Source organism: Heterobasidion irregulare, assembly GCF_000320585.1.
Source record: "Heterobasidion irregulare TC 32-1 unplaced genomic scaffold scaffold_09, whole genome shotgun sequence".
NCBI lineage: Eukaryota > Fungi > Basidiomycota > Agaricomycetes > Russulales > Bondarzewiaceae > Heterobasidion > Heterobasidion irregulare.
Window position 1 is genome coordinate 1,152,073 of NW_009258205.1, and position 23,047 is coordinate 1,175,119.

Genomic DNA, 23,047 nt, shown 5'->3' on the forward strand with positions numbered 1-23,047 from the left:
ACGTACGAGATGCACGGCGCGGCACCGCGCCTCTGATTTTCACCTGGCTCAATTGATTCATTCCATGTGCACTTGGCGACGACGACGACGACGACGACGACGGCTAATCTCGAGCATCCGAGCGTCTATGGCCACACTACGCCCGATGTCCACTCGCACACAAGCCAATAATAGAATTTGGGACCTACAAGGACCCCTAAAATCGCCGATGCCCATATACATGCCAACATGTGACGGGGGACTCTATAGTACGGGGCAGCCCTAACTGCGTGCATACGTATCTCGCGCGGCGTCGAGCACCAAACCGCGGCTCGCTCAGCGCTCAGCGCGCCGCGCTTGATGCACGGTCGACCGACTGTGGCCAGCTCCTACATAGCTGCCTGCGGCGCTTTGGACGGGGCCCACGCGGGGCGAGGTCACCTGCTCGCGTATAGGCGCGCGATCTCCCGCCGCGCAATGCGCGCGCGCTTCTTCATTCCTCGTCTCGACCTTCTTCGAAGCCCTCGCAGAAACAACAACAACAACAACAACAATAACAGCGATACATGTGCAGAAGCGGGCGCCAAATCGCGGAGACGTAACAGCGGGGACGAGGCTACGACCACGACCACGATGCACACGCCGTTGTGTAACCTGCGTTTTTCGGGGGTCTCGGCGGGCCGCAGGTTTGCGGCTTGGGCGGCGCGACCGGATTACGATCCCGGCGCCGTCCGGTGGGCTTGAGCTTATTCGATGGGGACGGGCAGCAGCCTGGCTCGCCGTGTCTAGAATTGATATCCGTGGAGTGAAAAATGGAGCGACGGTGATGTTGTGGGGCCATGCATAGCAATAGAGAGACAAGTGTGTTCAGCGCCCACTTTCTGTAAAATGCTGTTTTTTGTCCCTTTTCTTCTTTTCTTTCGAGAGAAGTCTTGTAGTAATTCAGACTCCGTTATGGAACATGGGTGGGAGGCTTGCCTGTGCTTGCACAACACCGTCTGCCCCCTCGTTTTGCACGAGGTGAGCGTGATGCATCGGTCGGAGTCAGTCATATATCTTGCTGAAGGTGGAGAAACGTAACCACGCGCCCGATGAACGACAAGGATCGTCCCCAAGTGTTCGCACTCGCTCCGCTACAATGTGCAGGCGCCTCATACCCGCATGTTGCATTCGTCGCTCTGGAGACCTTCCCAACATGAAGTATGAGGTGCATTTTATCTTGGGGTGTTCTAGCCCCCTTTGCAATGTATCGCCGTCCTCGCTGCATTCGCGGGCCCTTGATCTGATGCGGGTGGCCGTCATCGCCCCTTACACGCATGCCTCGTCTCACTTGCGCGCCCTAAACCGAACCAGCACCCGGCCTACCCGCGCGCTCGTCCACCGTGCCTTGCCATTGAGGCCTCCACTCCCCACGCCGCCTGACACAACGCGCCAGTCCCAGGAGCAACAGTGAAGCGCGAACCCGCTCGACCTTGCCCACTTGGGAAGCAGGCTCTATTTCCGGAGCGCGTCTACAGGATCGTCGTGCACCCTCGCGGACGTCAAGCCACGAGAAGGCGGCGTGAATACGTGTATGCATCTTAGGGCCACCGTCGCGGCGGTAGCGAGTCCGGCCGCATTGCGGTCAGAGTTACGGGACGACGCAGACGGAGGCGGGGCGAGGGAGATCGATGTGCAGCCGTGGCTGTCAGCATCTGTCCGATCGCAGTCACCTGCGAGGGGGCGTGTCCCATCCGGCAGGAGGGACCCCCGGCGGGCAGATGGCTTCTCGACGCGTCTGCTCGCTCGCTCGACCCACAAGCCTCGGACGGCTCGACGGCGCGGAACTGTTCGGATGCTTCCCTGGCGTTCCGCCGCGCGGTGGGCAACGCTGCGCGATAAGGGGCATGCAGGATGCGCCGCTACGATGCAGGCCAAGGACGCACAGCAGGGATGCGTCTTCTGAGTCACCCTCTGACGTGATCGGGATGCTGCCGCGGGACGCTGTCAATCGCGCGAAGGGCGTCCAAGGGAGAGAGGACGTGGAGGTTTGTGCGCGCACGTTGGATCATTGAAATCAGGGGGTGGTGGGTGGGCAGTTAGGGGCGGTTCCATGCAGAGATGTGACGCCGTCGGATGGAGTTTGAGGTCTGATTTCTGATGGCCCCAATCCAGAGGAAGCGAGTCGTGCGCCCGGAGGCGCCTGTTGCTCCAACGTGGTCGACAGGATGTGACCGAGCGGACGTAGTCCGTAGACAACGAGCCATCAGAGTCCCCGACTCATGCCAGAGACGCCATACGCAGGTCATCATTCTCGATGGCAAACAAAGTTCCCGCACTGTGCGCTGGCTCACACATGCTACGAGTTGGACAGATACGCATCGCGGTCGGGCCCTAGCTGAGACCCGAGGCGCCCTCCTCCATCTGAGATCACGTAAATATCAAAGTCGAGCGGTTGCGCCGTCCCCTGCGCGCCGAGGCTATGTGAGCAACAGTGGATGGGTTGGCGTTGCGGGTGGATCGGATCTGCAGACAGTGAAAAGAAGCAAAGGGAGCAGGATGTGATCCTGGGCCTCTCGGCCTCGCGGCGGTGCTATCATACGTCCGCCTGACCCTCTCTCGTGCTGCATCTGACACTGACGGGGTCCCTTTGCAGCGGCAGCGTGGCGATGCTCGCCAGCTGGCCATGGGAGCTTGCATCCAATCATCGTCTAGTGGGCCCTTGGGAAGGACGGTGCTGTGGGAAGCATCACCCGGTGTGGCCTGCGAAGCGACGCACCCTAGATGAACTTTCTCTGCGGGCGGAACAGAGTCCCGCTCCGTGAGAGACGAGGTGGATTGGGAGGGAGTTAGCCGCAACCTTGTTCTGACCTGGCCCCCCTTGGCCATGCTGATACCATAGTTTGACATGCCGCAGCTCTGAAGTTCCCTGTTCACGTCTATGGCTCGTTCATGCGACCTGCCACGGATGATCAGCAGGCAAGAGGTCGATCTATGAAAAATCACAGAACGACGCGACGTCCAATGTCGATCTCGCTGCGATCGTTCAGCCTATCAATCCCAGTACACACCCACACGCTGTCCTATATCACCCTGTCCTCCTAGCCGTCGAGCAGTCAATCCAGGTTGAATTGACGTTGTGACAGAAAGCGTTGTGGTTCCCTGCTGCCTGAACGCACCGACCCGTCTGCCGGCCACCGTGGCGGGGTTTTGACCTCCGTCCCGAGGTTATTCTTCCACCGGTGCCCATGCGGAGCGCAGAGTACGAAATGTGACAGGGAGGATGTCGAAAGTTCACCGAGAAACGTCATCACAACGTCGCAAGGGTCCAAAACACCGCCGGCTTCCGCTCGCCCGAACGCGAGGCGGCGACGAGCCCGAGTGCACAATTTTTTCTTCTTCTGAACGACCCCATAAAACAAGCGCGTGTGAGCTTCCACGCGCGGCGGATCTTGGCGACCGCACCGACCTTGTGTCGCCGACGAATGATCTCATCAATGTCGCCATCATCATCAGCGTCATCACCTCCACCGTCCGCAAACTCTACTCACTCACCGCACGATTGACGACGAACAGACGAAGTGATCATCGCTAGTCCAGCGCTGGAATCCCGCCGCATCTGCCAATTCCGTGGGATTCTGAGACCGACACACCGTCGACATCAGCATCTCTATCTGATATCTGATATCTGCGTCTGCATCTGCATCTGCGTCTATCTGTCCAGTATTTAACAAGCGACGACCATCGCCAATCAACGCAGCAGCGCTAGGCTGAAAATGGAACGTAGAACGGAAGAATGGACCCGGAAGAGAGAACCGACGGCAGATCGCTGCAGGCCGTCGCGGCCATGCGCAAGCCGGCGGCGTGTGTTTCAATGATGCCGCATACACACATGTGCACGCTGCACTCGGTAAGTGCATTTGCGCAGGAATGGACGGACTTGATCGAAACCGATCTGATGCTGGCTGGGCCCCTAGAGGACGTCACTGCGTGATCACGTCAATGTATCTGATTCCAGCAGCCAGCCAGCCCGTGTTTCGCCGACCCACCGTATTGCCAGCAGCACACAACCTGCGTCCTACATCCTACGGACCATCCTACGGTCTACCACGCTCACAACGCGTATGATACCGCGCCGAGGACAGCCCAAACCATGCCGTACCATGCACAACGTCGCACCGTGTTCACCGCGTCCGCATCGCACGGCAGCGCAGGATCCGGAGAGTTCGACTTCGTTCCAAACGTGAAATTCTGCAAAGGTTACAGGGGCAGGTATGATCGTCGTCGCCCATATTCCGAATAAGCGCCGCGGCAGCCTTACGATGATGACGCTGATGACGATGGCGATATGATACGGTATTATATTAAGGACTCAGTTCGCTTCGCTCCGCGTGTCGTTTCGCTTGCATCGAGCACGCCGCGGCCGGCTGGGCGTGGCCATGCTCGCGGTGCGTTGCGTCGTGGTGTGCGCGAATCAGCATGCTCTGCCTAGATCGAAGGCGGGTGGGTGGTGCGCAGGGGGCTTCCATGGATCGATGAACGAATGCACCGAGCCGACGGGTGGAGTGGAGGGTGGGAAACCGTGTGAGGTGGTTCGAGGTTTCATGGGCGAATGGACGCGATCGAATGAAGGAGGGGAGGGGGGCGAGGAATGAGAAAGGCTGCCAGGGGGCCAGGCTCAATAACGCCGGCTTTCTAGAGTGACGGGTCCTTAACCGGACAGAAGACCGAGAACGCGAAGGGAGGGTTAATGAGAAGAACGTATGTAGAACGTGAGCTGGGGGAATGAATCGATAGGGACGTCAGTGCGAGTCATAGATGTAGCAGTGCGCAGCAGGGGGCCGCGCGAATACGGGCATCCTTTCTTGAAACTCTGTGACCGCGCCGGGGAAAACTTCAACAAAGAGGAACGTAGCGTTCTTTGAAGATACGAAAGAAAAAGAAAAAGGGGGCGGAAGGTACCGCGAAGGAAGGCTCGAGGAAGGCGTTCTCTCGCACCGTACCAACCGCACGCGGCGACGAGAGAGGCTCGATACACAGATACAGACACGTCCCTGCTCGAGACAGAAAAGAACGCGGAATTTGCAAAACGGGGACTCACCGGCACGAAGGTAACTTGCACGTAAAGCCGCCATTCTGACCTGGCGAAGGCCCGAAGACCACGTTCGAATGCATTCAGTGAATTCGTCGTCGCGCACACGACTGAATGAGCGCGGCGATCAGGGACCGACGGAAGCCGCTTTACATACACGAAGCGTGCCTTCGATATTGCACAGTTTCCTGGCGTGAGGAGACTACTCGGATGGAACCTGATAGAACCCCCACCGCGTGCGAGCCAGCTGGGAATTGGCAAAGTTACCATTGGGCGAGGATAAGTCACCGGTGCTGATGACGCGCGCGACGCCGGTCGCAGAGGCAGAGGGCCCCTAATAGAATCGAGCAGAAGCGGGTGCGTCTGTGTGTCACGCCAGGGCGAGGCCCATTCGCCGCCGACGCGGCGTGGGAAAGTCTGGGAACCGCTGGGCCCCCCCTCCATACGCCCGCACCGCACCGCACCGCACCGCATCGCATCGTTTGACTGTGTTGAGCACCACTGCGAGAAGCCACGAACACTGCAGCCGGACGGGCGGGACGCAGGCCGAGGTGGGTCCGGCAGTCACGGTACTGCATGCGCGGGTTCTGATTCGAGCTTCGTCAAAAGCTTTTTCTTTTCTTTCGAACCCAGACGAGGTGCTCGCTGGTTCGGCGATCAACTCGGATCCAAGGCGGACGAAGGAAGCGGAGATGCATGCGGGCAGATGAACGTGGGCGCTGGGAGTGAGGGTGGAGGGGCGGGGGATCGGATGGATCATGGACGGACTGCGGGCGGGTTCCAATCACCCTTGGATCGAGATGCGCCGGTCGTGGCTCGTGCGACCGACCGACGTCTTCGAGGGCTTACTGTACTTGGTCGCGAGATGCGTCGCGCGGTGGAGGCCTGCGGAGGGTCGACGGGCGGAGTGGCGCCCGGTGCGGACGTGGCGGCGGGGGAACCAGCTGGTTGCGGTGGCGGCGGACAACACGGTGCGTGTTGTGAGCCCCTCGGTTAGCTCCGCTCCGGCTAGTTCGACTTTTCTTCTTCTCAAACTTGGTGGCTGTGGCCGGCACCGGCTCTGGCGACGCCGCGGAGTGTTAACCGGTCGAGCACTGAACGCGGCAGTGGAAGCGAGAGATTGAGATACGCGGTCGTTCGTGAAGGGAAATCGGGAAGACGAATGCGGAGGGGCGGAGGAAGGCGGAGGAAGGCGCGGGCGCGGGCGGGGAGCATAGGCGCTGGCCGTGCGAGGGAATTGCACGATGTGCATTCCGTACGCGGACGGGGGAAGGGTTGATGGCGGTCTGGTGACTTTGGAGGGCTCTGCGTTTGTGACCGGCGTGGACGCTGAGAACGCACGCGTGCCCGAAACGAGCAGGGAGGGAGGGGGGGACTCCGGGGGACTACTGGGAGACTACTGGGGGCCACAGGAGGCGGTTCCCAGGCCATGGCCCCGTTCCAGCTCGCCAGCAGGAGAACCGGTTCAGCGTTTGGCGCGTGGCGACGGCGCGTACGTACAGGGTGTATCAGATTTGTTGCGGAGGGTCGAGCGGTCTGGGCTGCGGGGACTGATTGAGCGAGAGGTGTCAGACCGTGTCATTGCGCTGTGGCGACGCGCTTGGTGGATCGGATGGAGAAGGGAATCATAAGCTGGTGGGTGTCAGCCCATCAAACGAGGTCGAACGCCCTCGCAATGCGATCGCCTGGAAGTATGTAAGGGAGGGATCTGGGCTGGACATCATCATGCGCGCGCAGATGCGACGGGGGGTCTAAAATTGCGGTGAGGGTGGGTGCCTCACGTTCATCTTGGGGCGCAGGGCCGGTCGGGAGGACGTATACATAAGTAATGGAAATGGACGCGGGTGCATGTGTGATATAGATCTCTGCCGCTCGTTCGTTCGTGCACACCCCCTGGGCCTCACTCACGTATCCCGGTGTGCTTCTGTCCTCTTCTCGAGATCGCATTCGATCCCTGCTCGCCGCCTAGATCTTGCCAACAGCCAACATTCGAGTATATAACCCCAGAGGACCGAAAGTGGCCCCGTATCAAACCTTGTTTCCTGCTTCCGGACAGGTATCCCCCGTATATCATATCCTCCTCCTCCGTGACGCCATGGCCGTCGCTCCTCCCATGTTCACCGACCGTCGTCTGCCCTTGACACGAAATATATACTACCACGGCGTCGACACCAGACAGTCCCCGTCCATGGTCCTCCCAGACCCCGCCTGGCCGTCCACCCATTCCAATCCCAGACCGTCCTCGGCATACCCCGACGACGTCCCCACCCAGCTCTCCTCCTGGATCCTCTCCCCGCCCCCGCCCTCTACCTCCTCGTCCTGGTCAACCGACAGCGCCTTTCCATCCTCGCTCTACTCCCAGTCGAGTAAAAACACGGACCACTACCAGCCAGGATACGCAGGCTCTGACTCGGCATCCTCCTACGCCTCTGAATACCCCGAATCGTCCCAGCGCACAGACCTCGCGCACGCAATCTCGCCCCCGTCCCTCTGTGCATCCCCCTACACCTCCCCGTACTCTTCCAGCCACGCAACAATCCACCGCACCTCTTCTAAATATTCCCTCAGCAATGCCATCTACACCCTCGATCAAGACATCCACACGTCGTCGTCGTCGCCCCCGCCGCCTCCGCCTGCGCGCTCAGCGCCCCGCCCACACCGCCCCGCACGGCGCTCGCCCGCCGTCAAAATAGAACAAGAAGACCCCCCGCACGACCCGTTCGTGCACGAGACCGCCCCCGCGCAGTCCTCCGCGCCCCCGCACGCGCAGACCGAGAGCCAGGTGCCGCTCCGCGCGACGCAGGCGTCCACCGAGATGCGCCAGATGATGGGCGTCTTCCGCCTGAACCCCTTCGCGACGCAGGGCGCGTTCGGCGGGCCCGCCGCGCGCGCGTCCTCCGCCGAGGAGGCGACCGCGCTCGAGGAGGAGGGCAGCGTGATCGAGTTCCAGCTCGAGCTCGACGGCGCGTGCGCCCCGCGCACGCCGTCCCCGCCGCCGAATGGCCTCCTCCTGCGCAAGCTCTCCCCGGGGGTGTCGCCCGGCGCGAGCTGCTACGGCGGCCACGGCGGCGGCGGGGTTGATCGCAGGGGATCGCCCGTGGGGCTGCAGGCGCAGGCGCAGGGCGGCGGGGGCGGGATGCAGGGCGGCGGGTGGAGCTACGAGCTTCCGAGCGAGATAGCGGCGTACCCGCTCCTGACGGCGTCCCAGTCACAGGCGCAGGCCCACTCGCCGCTATCCATGGCACATGTGGCGTTCGGACACGCGCTGGTGGAGGGCGGCGGCAGCACAGGCCCATCAGGCGAACCTGTAGGTAAGTGCTCGGACGCGGTTTCGCTTCGAGGGCGCGGGCGCGAGCGATTTCGGGAGGTGCAAAGCAGCGTGCTGACATGATGGTTTTTTCTTGTGGTGTGTCTGCTTGCGGACCGATCGGTGCGGCGCGACAGGGGCATACCAGCGATACGGACATGGCCACGGGCACAATCACGGCCACGGCCACGGCCACAGAACCTTCGATGCGGGGTACGTCGATGACGAGCGGAGCCATATCAATAGCACGAGCCACGCGCGCGCACGGCCCGCACCGCCCACGTACGTAGATGGCCACCGGAGGTACGGGGCCAGCCCAATGACTGTGCCGTCTCGGACGACGACGGGCGCCACGGCCGCGAGCGCGGAATATTCAGAGCCGTATGAGGTTAGTGGTGTTCGCTTTCGCTTCGCCCGTGCTGGGAGCGCGGCCAAGGTGGGGATACACGCTGATTACTGGTCTGTGCCAAATTCCTAATCGGGCAGTACCACGACCGGTATGTCTCGTCCGCGACGATCCCCGGCAGCGCGCTGGCCGGAATGCCTTCCTATTCGTCGTCCCTGTCTCGGCGGTCGATAGACCACAATACGTTCTACCCCTGATCACCATCCCGCACTTACTGACTCGCTGACGCTCTCGCTTACATCGCCGCAGTGCTTTCTTTCTTTCTTTCTTTCTTTCTTTCTTTCCTTTTTCCTTTTCTCGCCTTCTTCACCGTGTATATATATGCGTCTTTTCTTGGCGGCGACATGCCCTGGACTCCTTATATACCACGGCTCGCCTATCTAGTGTACCGGTAGAATAGAATCAGGGGAGGCTATGATGTACGAAGAGGCGACGTTATGTAGCTTACGAACACTCATGTCGAGAAGCGTCCGGCAACTTAAAACTTATTCGAGTTCGATTGGAATTGGTATCGGTATCGGCATCGGCATCGGGGTTGGCCCTGGATCCGGCAAGAGCAGAGCAGATCCGAGCGAGGTGGCTTTTTGGTTTGGATGGGATGAATAAGTGGAGCCGCGCGAGGACGACATGGACATCGGAGCATTACGCGCGCGCATACACTCGCTGCGCAGGTGGCCCGATTTGTGCGAGCGTAGGCGTGTGGATGTGGATACGGCGGCGGGCAGAGGATGATAAAGACGAGGCGCGGCCGAAGGGGCGGGTCCTCGGGGTTGATGGCTTGTGGCGTCGGGCGGGCGCCTGGGGGCTCGTTCAGGAGCTGTGCGGTCATGGTTGGGGGTGCAGCTCGGAGGCGGAGGTGGGTGCTATCTGCACGGTAGCAACCAGGCGGTCGTTACGGCACGGACGGAGACGGACGAATGGACGGATGGAGTCGCGTCAACGGTGCGGCAGACGCCCAATACAACCATGTATGCACGGTGCACCGAGGCAGGGTGCGTGGGCTATCCAGGGTGTGGAGGCCGTTTGGGGCGCGCGCGCCATTCGGGGCAGGGGAGGCCCGGCGGAGTAAAGCGGACGAGGGCATCGCGGGCAGCGGGTGCGTCTGTGGGAGCGGAAAGCCCAAGATGCGATGACGCGAGGCGCAAGCTGGAGGGGACGAAAGAGGGCACGGCAGGGGCCCAGCGAGACGGTATGGCGTCCGTGCGGAGGGGGGCCAGGACCGCTTTGATAGGGATTAGCAGCCGAGGAGCTGCGCGAGGCGACTGATATATGATATGTACTTATGGGCTGATGGGCGACGGGATAGCATGGTCGCCGGCGAGGAGGTGCTGGCGGAGCCTGCCTGTGTGAAGGCGCATAGAGTCGGCTGCGGCGTCGACACGCGATCGGCAACAGAGAGCTATCAATGAAGAATAATGAAGAGGGCGGGTCCCTGGATGGCGTGAAACGGGGGCGCCGAGGGAACGTGTGGACGGGGATAGAGGATTAAATCATGTCGCGCGCGCGATTTCGATGGGTGCTGACGGACTGGGGTCGACCGGTGCTGTGTGGATGCACGGGCGGGCACGTAACGGGGCATATTGCGGTTCGGCGAGGAGAGCTGCAGCGGAGGGCGGGCCGTGGCGGGGCGCGGGGCGCAGGCGACGGGTCCGCAGAGGGCGTGGATGACGGAGGATCACGGCGCACGCGCGGGTCTGTCGCAGCACGCGCGTCGACCGCTGCTGCAGGTGGCGGCGGTGGCGCGCGCAGGAGGCGTGGGAAAGGGCCCGGGCCAGAGCGCGTGTGCCCGGCACGTTCAACTTGTCTGTCGTCGACGGCCACGGCCTCTCCACCGCCTCCACCATCCCTCCCTCCTCCTCCCCTTCGCCTCGTGGCGACGGCATGGCCACCTTCTCAGACGGCGGCCTGTCCACACACACACACCACTCAAAGATGTCAGACTTTCTTTCCCATTCTTCTAATACCGGCGACATGCGCCATTACCTTCAGACCCTGCTCGATACAAAGGAGAAGCAGCTGCAGCAGGCCGGCGCGCTCGGGCAGCGTGTCCTGGCCCAGCAGGTCGAGCTCGAGGAGCGCGTAAGGCAGCTCCAGGAGATCGATGCCGACAAGGGCGAGGACGTCGAGATCGATGCAGACATGCGCGAGCGTTATCGCCAGCTCGCTGAATCGGTCTCCACGTGGGAGGCGGAGAACGTGCAGCTCTCCAGTGCGTTTGGCTCAAAGGTCTGTCCATCCCTCCCTTCTCTTTCTCTTTCTTTCGTTCTCTCTCTCTCTTTGCATCGCGCCTTGCTTCGCTCTATCCTGGCACACGATCTTCTTTCGGTCCCTTTTGGCCTTGCTGTGCAGGCCCCGCAGTACCTGCGGGCCTCTCCGCAAAAAACAAACCGCGAGGAGTTTCCTCTTCGCTTCCGCTCGTTTGTCCCCTCGTCGACCCTTTCGGTCTCATCGCGACCGGCATGGCCCGTTCTCCATGGGGTCCGTCGGCAGGTGGCACACGACCCCGCAATCGCATCTACACTGCACGGCGATGCGGTGCGATGCGATGATGACGACTATCACACCACCAACGTGTTCTCGGCAAGCGCCGACAAGCAGTGAGGATAAATGAGCGCACGCTCGCATCGGGGCGAGGTGCAAGCTGGTATGCGTGGCAATCGTCTCGTTTCCCGCTTGATGCAGACGGCACTGCCTCGAACAAGTGCAGCCAGGAAATGCTTTGCTGCGGATGCGCGATCGTTGCGTCTCACGCGAACACCTTCTGCGTCGTAATGGTTTCATGTACTTTGCCACCTGAGAAACAGGCACGGGAGAATCTCTCTCTCCGTGACTCATTCTTCTCATGCGACGACATTGCATCCCGACTTCTCACCACGCGTACTTTTGTGCCTGTCTTTTTCTGAGCGGGGTTGCGCGTGCTTTTCCAGAATTTTACTGACATTGTTTCCTCAGCGACTGGCTAATGGCGGCCCACCGTCGCCCCAGTTTGAGAACTTGGAGATGTCTCGCGAGGAACCGGAGCGTCCCAAGCCCACCGCTGGAACTTCGGCAGCTCAGTCGTCGAGACGAGCCAAGAACGCCGCCCACCGTGCCGATGACGTCGGTTAGTCTTACGTCTTATTGTTTTCTTTGGCGCCGCTCAGTGACGACGACCGACGCCCAGAATTTGCCTTCGAAATCGGGAGTGGTCTGTTGACCGAGGTCAGACGTCTGCAGAGCTTGCTCGGGGAGCGCGACAAGGCGATTCAGGACATGAAAGAGGAGAAAGATGACCTCGAAAGGTCCGTCGAAACCCTTCGCAACGCGCTCAAGACCCAAGAGCAAAACACCGGTGAGCTTCCCTGCCTAGATCGCGTTCTAGATTCTCGCTAAGGTCGGCGCAGACAAGTTCAAGGAGGAGAACTGGAATCTCGAAGTGACCCTTCAGGAACTGCGCGCACATCTGGGCGAGTCTCAAGCTTCGGTCCAGCGGCTCGAGGGCGAACACAAGCGCCTTACGAAGCTGTTGAATCAGTCCCGTGAGGCGACGGATCAACACAAGACCGAGGCCGAGCGCGTCAAGATCGCGTTCGACGAGCTCAAGGCAAAGCACGAGACTGATGTTGCCCAAGCCCGGAGGCAGGTCGCGAGTCTTCAGCGCGACAAGTCGGACCTCCAGCAGAACGTCGATAACCTCAAGACGGAGATGGCGCGGCAGGGCCGGCGGCTCCCGCGGTTCGGATCGCCGCTGACGCCCGACGGGCGGGAGCGGTCCGACTTGCTCACACCGCAAGATGCGCAGGACGACGACGTGTTCAGCGCGGCGTCGACGAACCGCAAGCGGCAGGACACGTCCACGATGTTCTCGATGGACGGCGAGTATGACTCGTCGCCGGAGCCGTCGCCCTCGAAGCCCTTCCTCGCGCCAAACCACCCGAGCAACGAGATGGAGGCGCTCCAGCAGCGCCTCGCGCACGCGCAGCGGCAAATCAACACGCTGAAGGGCACGCTGCAGCGCGAGAAGGAGCTCAAGATTGAGTACCGCCGGCGGCTGGACCAGTCGCCCGCGGTCGGTGGCGGGCTCGGCGCGGAGGAGGACGTCAGCGACGGCGAGCAGGACGCGCAGATTCAGATCTCGACGCCGGTCACGGGGCAGAAGAAGCGCAAGACGACGCCGTTCCGCGTCGGCAGAGGGCGCGGCTCCGTGCGGGGCAGGGGCCGCGGGGGCCTCACGCTGCAGCAGAGGTTGGAGAAGGCCGCGCGCAGCGCTGCGTCCGAGTACGACGAGGATCTGGACGAGGACTTTGGCGCCGCCATCACGAGCACGCCGCCTCCGCCGGTCCCGCCGGTCCCCCTGAGATTCACGAACGGCGATGCCGAGGCAGACGAGGAGCCGGAACCGGGTCAAGATCGGGATCGGGAGCTGCAGATGATGATGGAGTACGAGGACGAGCGGTGGAAGCGCGACTCGCTCGCGTCGAACCGCATGAGCAATACGAGCATCGACGGGATGGACCCCGCGTTCGCGAACATCCTCCGGCGCTCGTCGTCGTCCGGCTCGATCCCGTACAACCGCAGCCCGCTACGCCAGGCGGTCGCGCGCGCGATCCCGCGGCGGAGGGGCGGCGCGGCGTACCAGGAGGCGCGCCCGCCGTCGCTCGTGGGGCAGCCCGAGGCGCTCGCTGCGGAGCTCGGGCTCGGTATGGGCATGGGCATAGGCATGGGCGCGAGCACGAGCATGACGACCGTCACCGAACACGCTCCCGAGCTCGATCCCGAGGCCGAGCCCGAGACCGTCGTCGAGACTGCCGAATTTGGATGCCAGACGGAGCCAGAGGTCTCGGTGCTGCCGCCACCGCCGCCGCCACCGCCCCCGATCGAGATCACGCCTCCGTCGCCTGAAACGTCTGAGATGGGCATTCAAGTCGACACGCCGGAGCCCGAGCCTGTGCTCGAACCGACCGTTGTTCCCGCGCCCGCGCCCGAGCCCGAGCTCGAGCCCGAAATCGAAGTCGTTCCAGAGCCTGTGTTGCCGAAGGTTGAGATGTGCGAGACGTCGATGCAGACGGATCCTGAGCCCGAGCCTGAGCCCGAGCCCGTTCCAGCGCCGGAGCCGGAGCCTGTGGTCGTGGTCGTGGAGCGATCCGAGATGGGCGTCCAGCATGAGCCCGTCGAAGCACCGGTCGTTCATGCTGATATGGGCATCGCGACGGATCCGGAGCCCGTGCCCATCGTGATCCCGAGACCGGTGATGGTGCAAGCTGAGGTGCAGACGTTCCCGGCGCAAACACTAGATGCCGACACGCAGACGCCGCCTCCCCCCGTCGCACCCGAGGTGATCAAGGCCGACGCGGACATCCAGACGGTCCCTGAATTCGTGCCAATTAAGATCGACACGGACGTGCAGACCACCGAGTCGCCGCCCACGCTCATCCTTTCCCCCATCCCAGGCCGCCGCGACACGATCACGCAGGCGGACTGGTCACGTGACCATCCCGGCGATAACACTCTGCGTGGGCGTCCTGTGATGCTCGTCGACGAGGAAGATGGCGAGGACGATGCGGCGACCGAGACGGGGGCGGATACGGACACGGACGCGGAATTCTACGACGCGCGTCAGAGCGTTGCGTTGACGACCCCGACGTATTCCATGGACGAGTACCATTCGATCCAGACCCTGACGGACAACGACATGTCAGGGGACGAGGACGAGGATGACGGCGAGAGCATCAAGGCGTCGCGGATGTCCAGTCCCCAGGGTGTCGACAGCCGCGCGTCCTCGGCATTTGGACGGCCGGAATCGGTCTTCGTCCCTCTTCCCGTTGTCACCTACGATTCCAAGTCCGTCGACGCGGTGCTTGTGGAAGAGCCGGTGCCAGAGCCGCCGAAGCCGGAGCTGAAAGAGATGTCGATTCAGACGGATGCTTGGAGCCCCACGCCGCCGCCGCCGCCGCCGCCTCAACCTCAACCTCAACCTCAGCCCCAGCCTCAGCCTCAGCCTGCGTACGGAGCTTTCAAAGTCGGTTCGCAGTCTCAGCAGTTCCAGTATGTCGGGTCGACGTCCTCGACGCCATCGTCGCCGTTGCCTGTGCTCTCCGTTCCATCTTCCCCGGCTATGGCCACTCAAATTATCCCTCGTCCTCGCACGTCGCAATCAGACAGTCGAAAATCCATCGAGTCGACACTGTCGGGCGCATTGGACGATCATATCCCTCGCTCCCGCCTTTCGTCGTCAGTCAACGGACCCGTCGACAAGACGCGCCCTCCGATGATGATGCTTCCGCCTCCGCCGCGTCTCCCGCCTCCGCCGAGCACCATGCCCCCGCCTCAGTTCATACCCGAGAGGAGAGTGCCTACGTCTTCCACCTCCTCATACGATATCCCACCCGGGCGGCCATCGTCGCCGCCGCCGCCTGAGCTCATCCAGCGCGCGACGACGCCGACCTTTGGCCTCTCCCTTCGGCCACCGTTCTCGCCTCGCCAGCACGGCTCAAGCATGCCTCCCACACAGCAGGGCCTGCGCCAGCCTCCGTCGACCAACAGCTTCAGATCGGCGGCGGCCAACGCGGCGTCGTATGCTCAGACCATCCCTCAGAGCATGATGTCTTTCGCTGGTCGCGACAAGGCGAGAGAGCTCTCGAGCACCTCGTTGCAGTCCGACCACAGCCTCGGGTCCGGCCGCTCGTCCATGTCATCCGACCGACACTTCCTCAACAGGTCGCAGGGCCCGTCGAATGCGCACACTACGACGCCTGGGCGCGTGGCGGATGCGTCCGCCCGCAGCACGGGATCGACCGATCCGACCGTGATCCACGCTATCACGCAGACGATGATCGGCGAGTTCTTGTACAAGTACACTCGGCGCGCGATTGGCAAGGGGTACGGCGAGAAGAGACACAAACGGTTCTTCTGGGTGCATCCGTACACCAAGACGCTTTATTGGAGCTCTGCGGACCCGGGCTCGTCCAATGTCATCGAGTCGAGCGCGAAGAGTGGTAAGCGCTTGCGTGCTCCCTTAGCGCGAGTATCGGGGTATAGCTGATGCCTCTCGCTTTGCAGCCTACATCGAGTCCGTCCGATCCGTTCTCGACCCCAACCCGATGCCTCCCGGCCTCTACCAATACAGCGTGGTGGTCTCCACGCCGCAGAGGGAGATGAAGATCACCGCCCCGACGAAGGAGAGACACGACATCTGGCTAAATGTAGGGCCGTCACCATTCGGAGTCGCCATTGCGTATTCTGACCGTTTACTTCTCAGGCTCTGAAGTACCTTCTCACAAGACCGAACGGCATGACCATCTCGTCGCCCGCGAACATGGCCAACAGGACCGCGATGCCTGCAGCACCGTTGAGCCCGCTATCTGTCCACTCGGATCTGCCGGACGATGATAACCAGCCTGCTCCGGGTGGCCTCCTCTCGAGCCCCCAAAGCTTCCGGAGCGGCCACAGCGGCCAGACAAGCGGGGAATCATTCAACGTGACGCCTCGTGGGCAGCGAAGCCAGTCGCAACTGTCCGTCGGCGGTTCCATTGGAAAGCGCTCTGGCACCCCGGCGGCGGAGTACCTCCGTTGGGGCGCGGATGGACCCTACAGCCCCACGAATCCTTTTGAGCACGTCCCTGGCGGGCAAGAAGAGGAAGACCTCGACTTCGAGCTCCATGAGGACTCCATGTCAGATGAGGGCTTCCAGGGGCTCGAGAACGTGCGGGCGTGCTGCGACGGGAAACACACGGTCGGCGGGCATGACCACCACCACCACCATCACCACCATCACCAACACAATCACAGCATTCCCCCCAATGCGCATCCCCCACGAGAGCTCTCCCGCACCCGCGATCAGACCCTCCTGGATGCCCCTCTCGTAGACCCTCCACGTCCTGCTTCTCCCGCATGGTCCTTCCGGTCGCGTGCGGGGAGCGCGACGTCACACGATGGCGGGCTATTTTCAGGAAGGTTGCGGTTCGGTACGCGCCGGTCAACGAAAACGGTGCAGCCAGTGGGATCGCACGATTCGTGAGTAGTCGAGTCAGCGGGTCGGTCGGTAGAGCGGATTGTGGTTTTCTTTTCCAGTATGCTTGGTATTTTTCTATTATCTTGATTTGATCCATTCTTAGGACTCTCTCCTTTGTCATGGCGCCGCACATGTTTGGCTATACACACTCCTTAATCGCTTGTTGTTTATTTACTCTTTTTTTCTTCTCCTTCTATCCATCTCCTCTCATGTATTCAGCTTCCCTTCTGTGCGAGTATTACGCCGAAGATAGTCGTTCCTTTCTATGCAAATATACCTTCCATACATTGATAGCCTGGTTACGAGAAATAGACACAGAAGGAGATTCAATATGCAATGGCCAAGGCACTCAAGTATGCGAGTTCCCCGCTGTGTTACCAGATTGCTTTCACACTCGCAGAAGAGGACAAGGAGATGCCGTTCTGCATCTAAGTAGACAATGGAAACAGGAGCGTCAGACACTTTTGACCCAACATGGATAGACAAAGAAGCCACTCACCGCCGCGGCAATTTGCTTGTGGACCAGAGACAGATCTGCGAGGTTACGTGCTTGAGCGTACAATCGACGCGGGGCGGGCAGGAAGGATGCGCTCACAGTCAATGTAGGACAGCGAGGCGTTGTTCTGGTCTTCCACGAGCAAGTCACTGAACTCAATTTCGGACGCGTCGACGTTCTGTCGTGCGACGAGCATCTTTGTGGCGCGTCCGCCACGTTCCGTCCGTCGTTGGGCTACGATGTTCCGAATCTGCGCCGACAAGCGCGTATGGAGAACTGGGAGCTCGGACTGGACGCGGGACGTAAGTGCGCGGCAAGCAGCGAGAGAATCACGGCGAATGGAAGCATGCCGCCGGGTGATTCAGGGTCCCAAAGCGAACACGGTGTTTCAGGATCAGAACAGACATGGGCTCACCAGATGCGGGTCTAGGTTCGCGAAATCATCGACACCAAACATGTCGAGAAGCAGCTGCGGTGAGGCACCTGCCCCTATCCACAATATCATCATGTCCTCATTATCTGTTTCGTGTCAGTAAGAACCCTGCATGCCAGCAGCCGGGAGACTGGGAGACGGAGCGGGACGGAACTCACCAACGAGATATATCCCGTGAGCGACCATGAATAGGTGGCTGGCCCGCATGAGCGACGGCATGTCGACCCACCCTTCAGCGTTCGGAAGAGCGATCTGGTCGTCGAGATCGTGGATCGCGAGCAGACGCGGATATAGATGAAACATCGTGCTGCGCACGCTGAGAGCAGATAGCCGGTGAGCGTGGAAGTTGCGCACGTCAGAAGAGACATTGCGGGCTGATGAGGAACAAACATCAGCCGATAGGATCACATCGGTGGGGCCATATGTACCTTTCAATGGTTTGCTCTTGTGGATCGCGAGAGAATACATCGGCAAGGCACGGAACGCTTCGGGGATGATGAGCTATAGTCGAAATCAAATTCAGAGCTCAACTTCTGGTGGGAGGTTATGTTCAGCGTGTACCTGACTAGCGGAAGTCGACGCTGCACAATTTCTCCGGTACGAATACAGGATGGCTGAACACATCTCGGTGAGGTCGTCTCGAATCATGGACATTTTTTTCGTAGCTAACTCTGATATCGCTAGAGACGATGTCTGGTCATCGATACCGATTGGGAAATTTTGACAGGACTTACAATGCCGTAGCATATGCACGACGAGAGCGTCCATGTCTGCGAAACGGAAGACAGAACCGGCCAGGGCTGCGACTTGGAGCGCCAGGTTACAAACCCGCACCCTCCGATGGCCTCCCACCGTCGTATATAGCACCGCACATTGCAAGAATGCGTACTGTCGCTCATCGAGTGACCGGGTATGCTCGATGAGCACAGAAACGGCCTTGTCCGCGTCCAATGTGCCGAATTCCAGGTCCGTCGCTGTACGCTGGTTGAAATTTCCATAATGCTTTTCTATTCGCAAGCCTGTGGGAGTCGGAAAGGAATCAGGGTCGACATGGAGGGAAAGGGAGAGGAATATCTAGACCGTCGGAGCAGCGTACCCGCAACGCACAACTATATCCCGTAGTGCGAGATACCAGGCGTCGAATTTGCGAATCAAAGGTCGGGCCGTCGCGCCTTATGTCGAACCGAGGATGAAAGAAAAGTTCTCCGCCGGTGATGGAGGCGACGACACCTACAGATTGTGTCAATACAAAATCAAAAAGATGAGAATGAGCTACTGCACCTATCGAGCCCACATCGATAAATTCTCTCATCCCAAGGAACATACTCACACCTACACCCTCCTCGGCGAGGTATTCGGCGATATTTTGCCAGGAAGTGTTTTGGGGCCTATACAGGGATCGCTCCTTATCAGTGTCATATAGCTTGCCCTCGTCAGACCGTGGCTCAAGCGCGCCAGCACCAATAGTTGGAAGACAGCTCTGGAAGACGACCACTTGGCCGCCTCGGCCGGCCTTCCTTGACGTGAGCTCAATATTTTGACAGTTGGGAAATTCGAACGAGAGCTTACCAGTGAGGCGAGAGCTGCACAGAGAGCGGAACCTAGACAAGATCTTGCAATCAAAGTGCTTTCATGGCGATCTGGAAGCTGAGCCAGTAGGCTTTCGATCACTGTTCTGAGAGTTGAGACTGAATAAACGCTATACGAGAACGGAGTATGGGTAGTACCGAGAGCCTTGAGGGTGTGCTAGCAGCCCATCTCGTAGTGGCACAAAGACTTCATCGATGTCTGAGACGACCAGCAACCGCGCTTGATCAGAGTCAGACTGGAAGGCGTTCAGTCCGTGTCGACTGCTACAAGCTACCCCCACGTACCGATAAATCATAAAAATGCAATGTTTCGTCGTAGGTGATGATCCCCAACACTGATTCTGTAGGGAAGCATGGTTGGATCTCGCTCCCGTCCGCGCCAATCCCACCATACAAGATCGATCGTAGTGATGCACATGCTGCTCTTAGAAACCCTGACTGAACAGCCTCTTGCGAGACGTCCAAAGCGAACAAATAGGCCATGGGCTGAGGTTTCCGATTTGGAGTGGTCGGCGGGGGTTCTACGGTATAGTACGACGGAGATAACCTAGGCGGTGGATGAGGCGCCCAGTAGTTTTCACCAACGGCAAAGTCGACTGTACCCTTGTTCAACTCTGGCCGCTGTTCATGGTCGAGTCGTCGAAGGTTCGCGTCGAGGTTGCAGAAGTAGTCTGGGGTGACTACAGGTACAACATGTTAGAAAACTCGTAACAGAACGAGCTGGAAGAAATCGAAAAAAAAACTGCGGCCGTCGATTATGAGCTGCATGCGTGATTGCGAAAAACCTGAAGAAGGGAGGTCACTCTAGCGCAAGATGACGGATTCAGATTCCATGCGAAACATCAGACGAGTCGTCGCCCTCTACCCGAACCATCCCGTACGAGCAAGCTTGGTGTTTTCGTACCTCAAAAAACTCACCTTCTGTCTCATGTCCGCATAGATTACACTTCCAACGACCCCCTCCAGCCGTGAAAGTACACCATGCATTGATGTATCCTCGGCAGAGCGCGCATCGTACAGGTCCAGCAGGTCCAGATTCAACTATGGGAACTTCTTCTTCTCTCGGGTCGGTGTCAGCGAAAGGTTGTATGACGGCGACAATGGGTATGTCAAGTTCTCTAGCTAGCCGGGACGTGCTGGGAATATTCCAGGTCGACATACGAATGAATCTTGAAGAAGAATTGCCTAGGCGTCCCCCTGAGTATTCTTTCCTGATAAGAGGAGATTGATGTGAACAGCTCACCTTGATCAATAGCCACACAATTCGTCGTGGAAAGAGGGACGTGACTTCCGGGTAAAGTCATGTATACCTCTTTCTCCCATTTGTCACGGTCTGCTTCAATTCCGTCGACTGGAGAAGGTACTTGGCTTGGATCAATGTGCGTTCGAAGTCCTGCAGATTGATCGCCGTCATACTGTGGTGTACAGTTGCGAAACCAAAAGAACAAGTTGGCTCACTTACCTTGGAGGGTCATTCCAGCGCTATGAGGTGGCTGCGGTATGCGAGCACCGTGTGCGTACATTGTGACCAATATACAGCGTAAGGCTTGTGCGTTGTTACAGGTGGATGGTGAAGATACAGAAGTATTCAAGGTGTCCAAGGCCCACCCGCGCTCAAGCAGGCTCGGCCTTGAAGTCACTAATCACACTCCGTGTGACCTAGTATGACCGTGCCGCGTCGGCTAGCGCTCCCTCCGCGTCTGCGGTCTCTTTCTCTGTCAGTTTTTACGATCTGCATTCTCTGGGTTACGATGATTAGGAGTGGAGGGGCGAGTTAATTAAGCCTCTCTTTACCCAGAGGCACAGACACTTCGGCCAGGAGATGGCTGATGTTGTCCAGGGAAAACAGACGAGTGTTCAGCACTTCACATTGTACATTTTGACGCCGATACGTAAGACAAGATCATCGACGAATGAGACGAAAATCAAACACTAACACTGTCTAACTAGCATCGTGCATACTGCAGAAAGTTCATATGGGCGCTTAAATCGTCTTCATCGTGCTCCTCCAATCCTCCACCCACACACCCTCCAGGGTCGAAAGACCTTGTACTAATACCATCAAAATGTCGATCCTGCAAGGCACTGCTGTGTTGAGGAACTGCGAGACGAAATATTTATGAGCTGCAAATCCATCCATCACGAGTTTAAATCTTCGAGTATAACATGTCAGTCTCTCGAGAAACCTTGTGTGAGATCGCGCTCCCCACCTGTTGCGTCTGAGGGACAACAGCAGCTTCAAGTCTCAGATCAATCCCTTGGTGATCCTCCACCCGTAGTATTGGTAAACTAGCAAGGCCCTCTGTGAACACCTTTGAATGCCGATCATGCAAGTCCTTCAACCCCTTTGGGTTCATAAACCGTACGACCTTCAGTGAAGACGGAATATGCTCTGTTAACCATACGAAGACACGCCGGTACGTCACATTGGAGGCCTGGTTCTGTGTGCATGCAAGACCCAAGTGGGTGACGGGTGGGAGAAATGGCACAGAATTGAGATCGCCAGCACCACCACCGTTAGAAAAGAAGTAGCCGTCGTAATTCTCCGTGATGGACGACCACCGATCTGCAATAAGGACGATCCGAGTGAGCCGAGGACAATTCTCTGCCAGAGTAAAGCATATCATAGCTGCGGGTCCCAGATCCATTGACAAGTATGCAGTGGTGATGTCAGGGGCTCTGAACCGTAGGAAATCCGACAGGCAGGCCAAGGTGCTGTCAGCAACCCATCTCAAAAGGATCTGTTGGAGGTTAGGAAAGGGGTCCAGTATCATGGTATCGGCCTCCTCCACCATGTGAGCTACAGTGACAAAGCGTAGATCTGGAAGCGGAGGAAGGGCGAGGGGGCAAAAGTCTGCTTGAGGATCTTCTGGACCCACCACCAGAGTGCGCAGTCGTGGCATCCTTTTTAAAAGAACCGAGAAAGCGGAATCGGATGGATGTATATCGAATGCCCAGATTAATTTCAATAGTTGTGGGCTACAACTTGCACCCACCGCGACACAAAGGAGATCAGCCATGGTATCTCCGCTCGGATGGGCGAACAACTGTGAAGCGACGGCAAGTACGCGAAGATTCGGAAAACATCTAATGATTTCTGCGAGCACAGACAAATCCTCTGCGTTTCCATCACCCTTGTCCTGGTCGAAACGCAGGTTCACATCTGCACGATGCACCCAAAAGCCGAGCGGAACTTCAGCTCGCGCACATTGTTGCATTAGTGTGGAATGCAGCGAGTGTACACAATGCATGTGGCGGAGGATGACTGCTTGGTAGAGGAGAGGCGTAGCAAGGGCACACCATAGTTTGCAGACCCGTACTATGCGACGTTTAGTGAGCAGGGATTTTCGGATATGACTCTGCTCAAAGCGCAGGTCGAGTAGACGCGAATTTGCATCTATAGGGATGTCGAAGGGGTCGCGCACGTCTGGATCAAAAATTCCCGGCACACAAGTGGCCAACTCGAAGATAAGCAACCATATTTCGTTTGGAATGAAGGGATAGATGCCCCGTTTCTTGTTCCACGATGCAGACATTATCAGAATGCGTCCTCGGAAACCAAAGGTCGAGGATGATGTGAAAAAAGATGCGAGGAAATATGAAACTAGTTCGAGCGCGCAGTGCCAGACAGTGGAATGAGTGGCGGAGTAGCCCACCGTTGGCGTAGGATCGGACGCAAGGTCAATCTGAGCTCCGCCGCTCCGCCATACGAGGGTTCAACGGCGGCTTGTCCGGCTGTAGGGACTCCGACGAAAACGCGCCGCCGTTACTCAAAG

The 23,047-nt window shown here is 59.2% G+C and overlaps 9 protein-coding genes across 9 annotated transcripts; 4 read left to right on the top strand and 5 right to left on the bottom strand.

The window, feature by feature from the left end:
* Window positions 1–339: 339 nt before the first annotated feature.
* On the top strand, window positions 340–1,432 carry HETIRDRAFT_107735 (uncharacterized protein; the record flags this gene model as incomplete). The annotated part of the gene is made up of 2 exons (XM_009551834.1): window positions 340–713; window positions 1,213–1,432. 2 exons carry the CDS (start codon window positions 340–342, stop codon window positions 1,430–1,432), a joined length of 594 nt encoding a protein of 197 aa, XP_009550129.1.
* A 41-nt stretch (window positions 1,433–1,473) lies between these two features.
* Window positions 1,474–2,847, bottom strand: HETIRDRAFT_454165 (uncharacterized protein; the record flags this gene model as incomplete). Its single annotated transcript, XM_009551835.1, has 5 exons — window positions 1,474–1,849; window positions 1,905–1,949; window positions 2,021–2,161; window positions 2,322–2,438; window positions 2,600–2,847. The coding sequence occupies 5 exons, from the start codon at window positions 2,845–2,847 to the stop codon at window positions 1,474–1,476; spliced, it is 927 nt and encodes a 308-aa protein (XP_009550130.1).
* Window positions 2,848–3,754: 907 nt separating this feature from the next.
* Window positions 3,755–6,681, top strand: HETIRDRAFT_429216 (uncharacterized protein; the record flags this gene model as incomplete). The annotated part of the gene is made up of 9 exons (XM_009551836.1): window positions 3,755–3,868; window positions 3,980–4,230; window positions 4,328–4,406; window positions 4,874–5,069; window positions 5,182–5,312; window positions 5,372–5,407; window positions 5,430–6,021; window positions 6,196–6,305; window positions 6,352–6,681. The coding sequence occupies 9 exons, from the start codon at window positions 3,755–3,757 to the stop codon at window positions 6,679–6,681; spliced, it is 1,839 nt and encodes a 612-aa protein (XP_009550131.1).
* A 368-nt stretch (window positions 6,682–7,049) lies between these two features.
* HETIRDRAFT_435975 (uncharacterized protein) lies at window positions 7,050–8,441 on the top strand (the record flags this gene model as incomplete). Its single annotated transcript, XM_009551837.1, has 1 exon — window positions 7,050–8,441. The coding sequence occupies exon 1, from the start codon at window positions 7,146–7,148 to the stop codon at window positions 8,439–8,441; it is 1,296 nt and encodes a 431-aa protein (XP_009550132.1). The 5' UTR covers window positions 7,050–7,145.
* Window positions 8,442–9,248: 807 nt separating this feature from the next.
* On the bottom strand, window positions 9,249–9,592 carry HETIRDRAFT_107739 (uncharacterized protein; the record flags this gene model as incomplete). The annotated part of the gene is made up of 2 exons (XM_009551838.1): window positions 9,249–9,426; window positions 9,477–9,592. 2 exons carry the CDS (start codon window positions 9,590–9,592, stop codon window positions 9,249–9,251), a joined length of 294 nt encoding a protein of 97 aa, XP_009550133.1.
* Window positions 9,593–9,764: 172 nt separating this feature from the next.
* On the bottom strand, window positions 9,765–10,646 carry HETIRDRAFT_454170 (uncharacterized protein; the record flags this gene model as incomplete). Its single annotated transcript, XM_009551839.1, has 2 exons — window positions 9,765–10,012; window positions 10,292–10,646. 2 exons carry the CDS (start codon window positions 10,644–10,646, stop codon window positions 9,765–9,767), a joined length of 603 nt encoding a protein of 200 aa, XP_009550134.1.
* Window positions 10,647–10,734: 88 nt separating this feature from the next.
* On the top strand, window positions 10,735–17,043 carry HETIRDRAFT_460386 (uncharacterized protein; the record flags this gene model as incomplete). Its single annotated transcript, XM_009551840.1, has 7 exons — window positions 10,735–10,989; window positions 11,113–11,298; window positions 11,716–11,866; window positions 11,927–12,094; window positions 12,147–15,737; window positions 15,802–15,944; window positions 16,001–17,043. The coding sequence occupies 7 exons, from the start codon at window positions 10,735–10,737 to the stop codon at window positions 16,757–16,759; spliced, it is 5,253 nt and encodes a 1,750-aa protein (XP_009550135.1). The 3' UTR covers window positions 16,760–17,043.
* HETIRDRAFT_388232 (uncharacterized protein) lies at window positions 15,816–20,794 on the bottom strand (the record flags this gene model as incomplete). Its single annotated transcript, XM_009551841.1, has 17 exons — window positions 15,816–15,944; window positions 16,001–17,181; window positions 17,253–17,287; window positions 17,349–17,538; window positions 17,665–17,768; window positions 17,841–18,056; window positions 18,111–18,183; window positions 18,244–18,362; window positions 18,417–18,701; window positions 18,763–18,912; window positions 18,964–19,195; window positions 19,252–19,357; window positions 19,410–19,507; window positions 19,557–19,951; window positions 20,190–20,456; window positions 20,515–20,664; window positions 20,734–20,794. 16 exons carry the CDS (start codon window positions 20,792–20,794, stop codon window positions 17,128–17,130), a joined length of 2,535 nt encoding a protein of 844 aa, XP_009550136.1. The 3' UTR covers window positions 15,816–15,944; window positions 16,001–17,127.
* Window positions 20,795–21,255: 461 nt separating this feature from the next.
* Window positions 21,256–22,807, bottom strand: HETIRDRAFT_420924 (uncharacterized protein; the record flags this gene model as incomplete). Its single annotated transcript, XM_009551842.1, has 2 exons — window positions 21,256–21,372; window positions 21,482–22,807. 2 exons carry the CDS (start codon window positions 22,805–22,807, stop codon window positions 21,256–21,258), a joined length of 1,443 nt encoding a protein of 480 aa, XP_009550137.1.
* Between the last annotated feature and the right edge of the window lie 240 nt (window positions 22,808–23,047).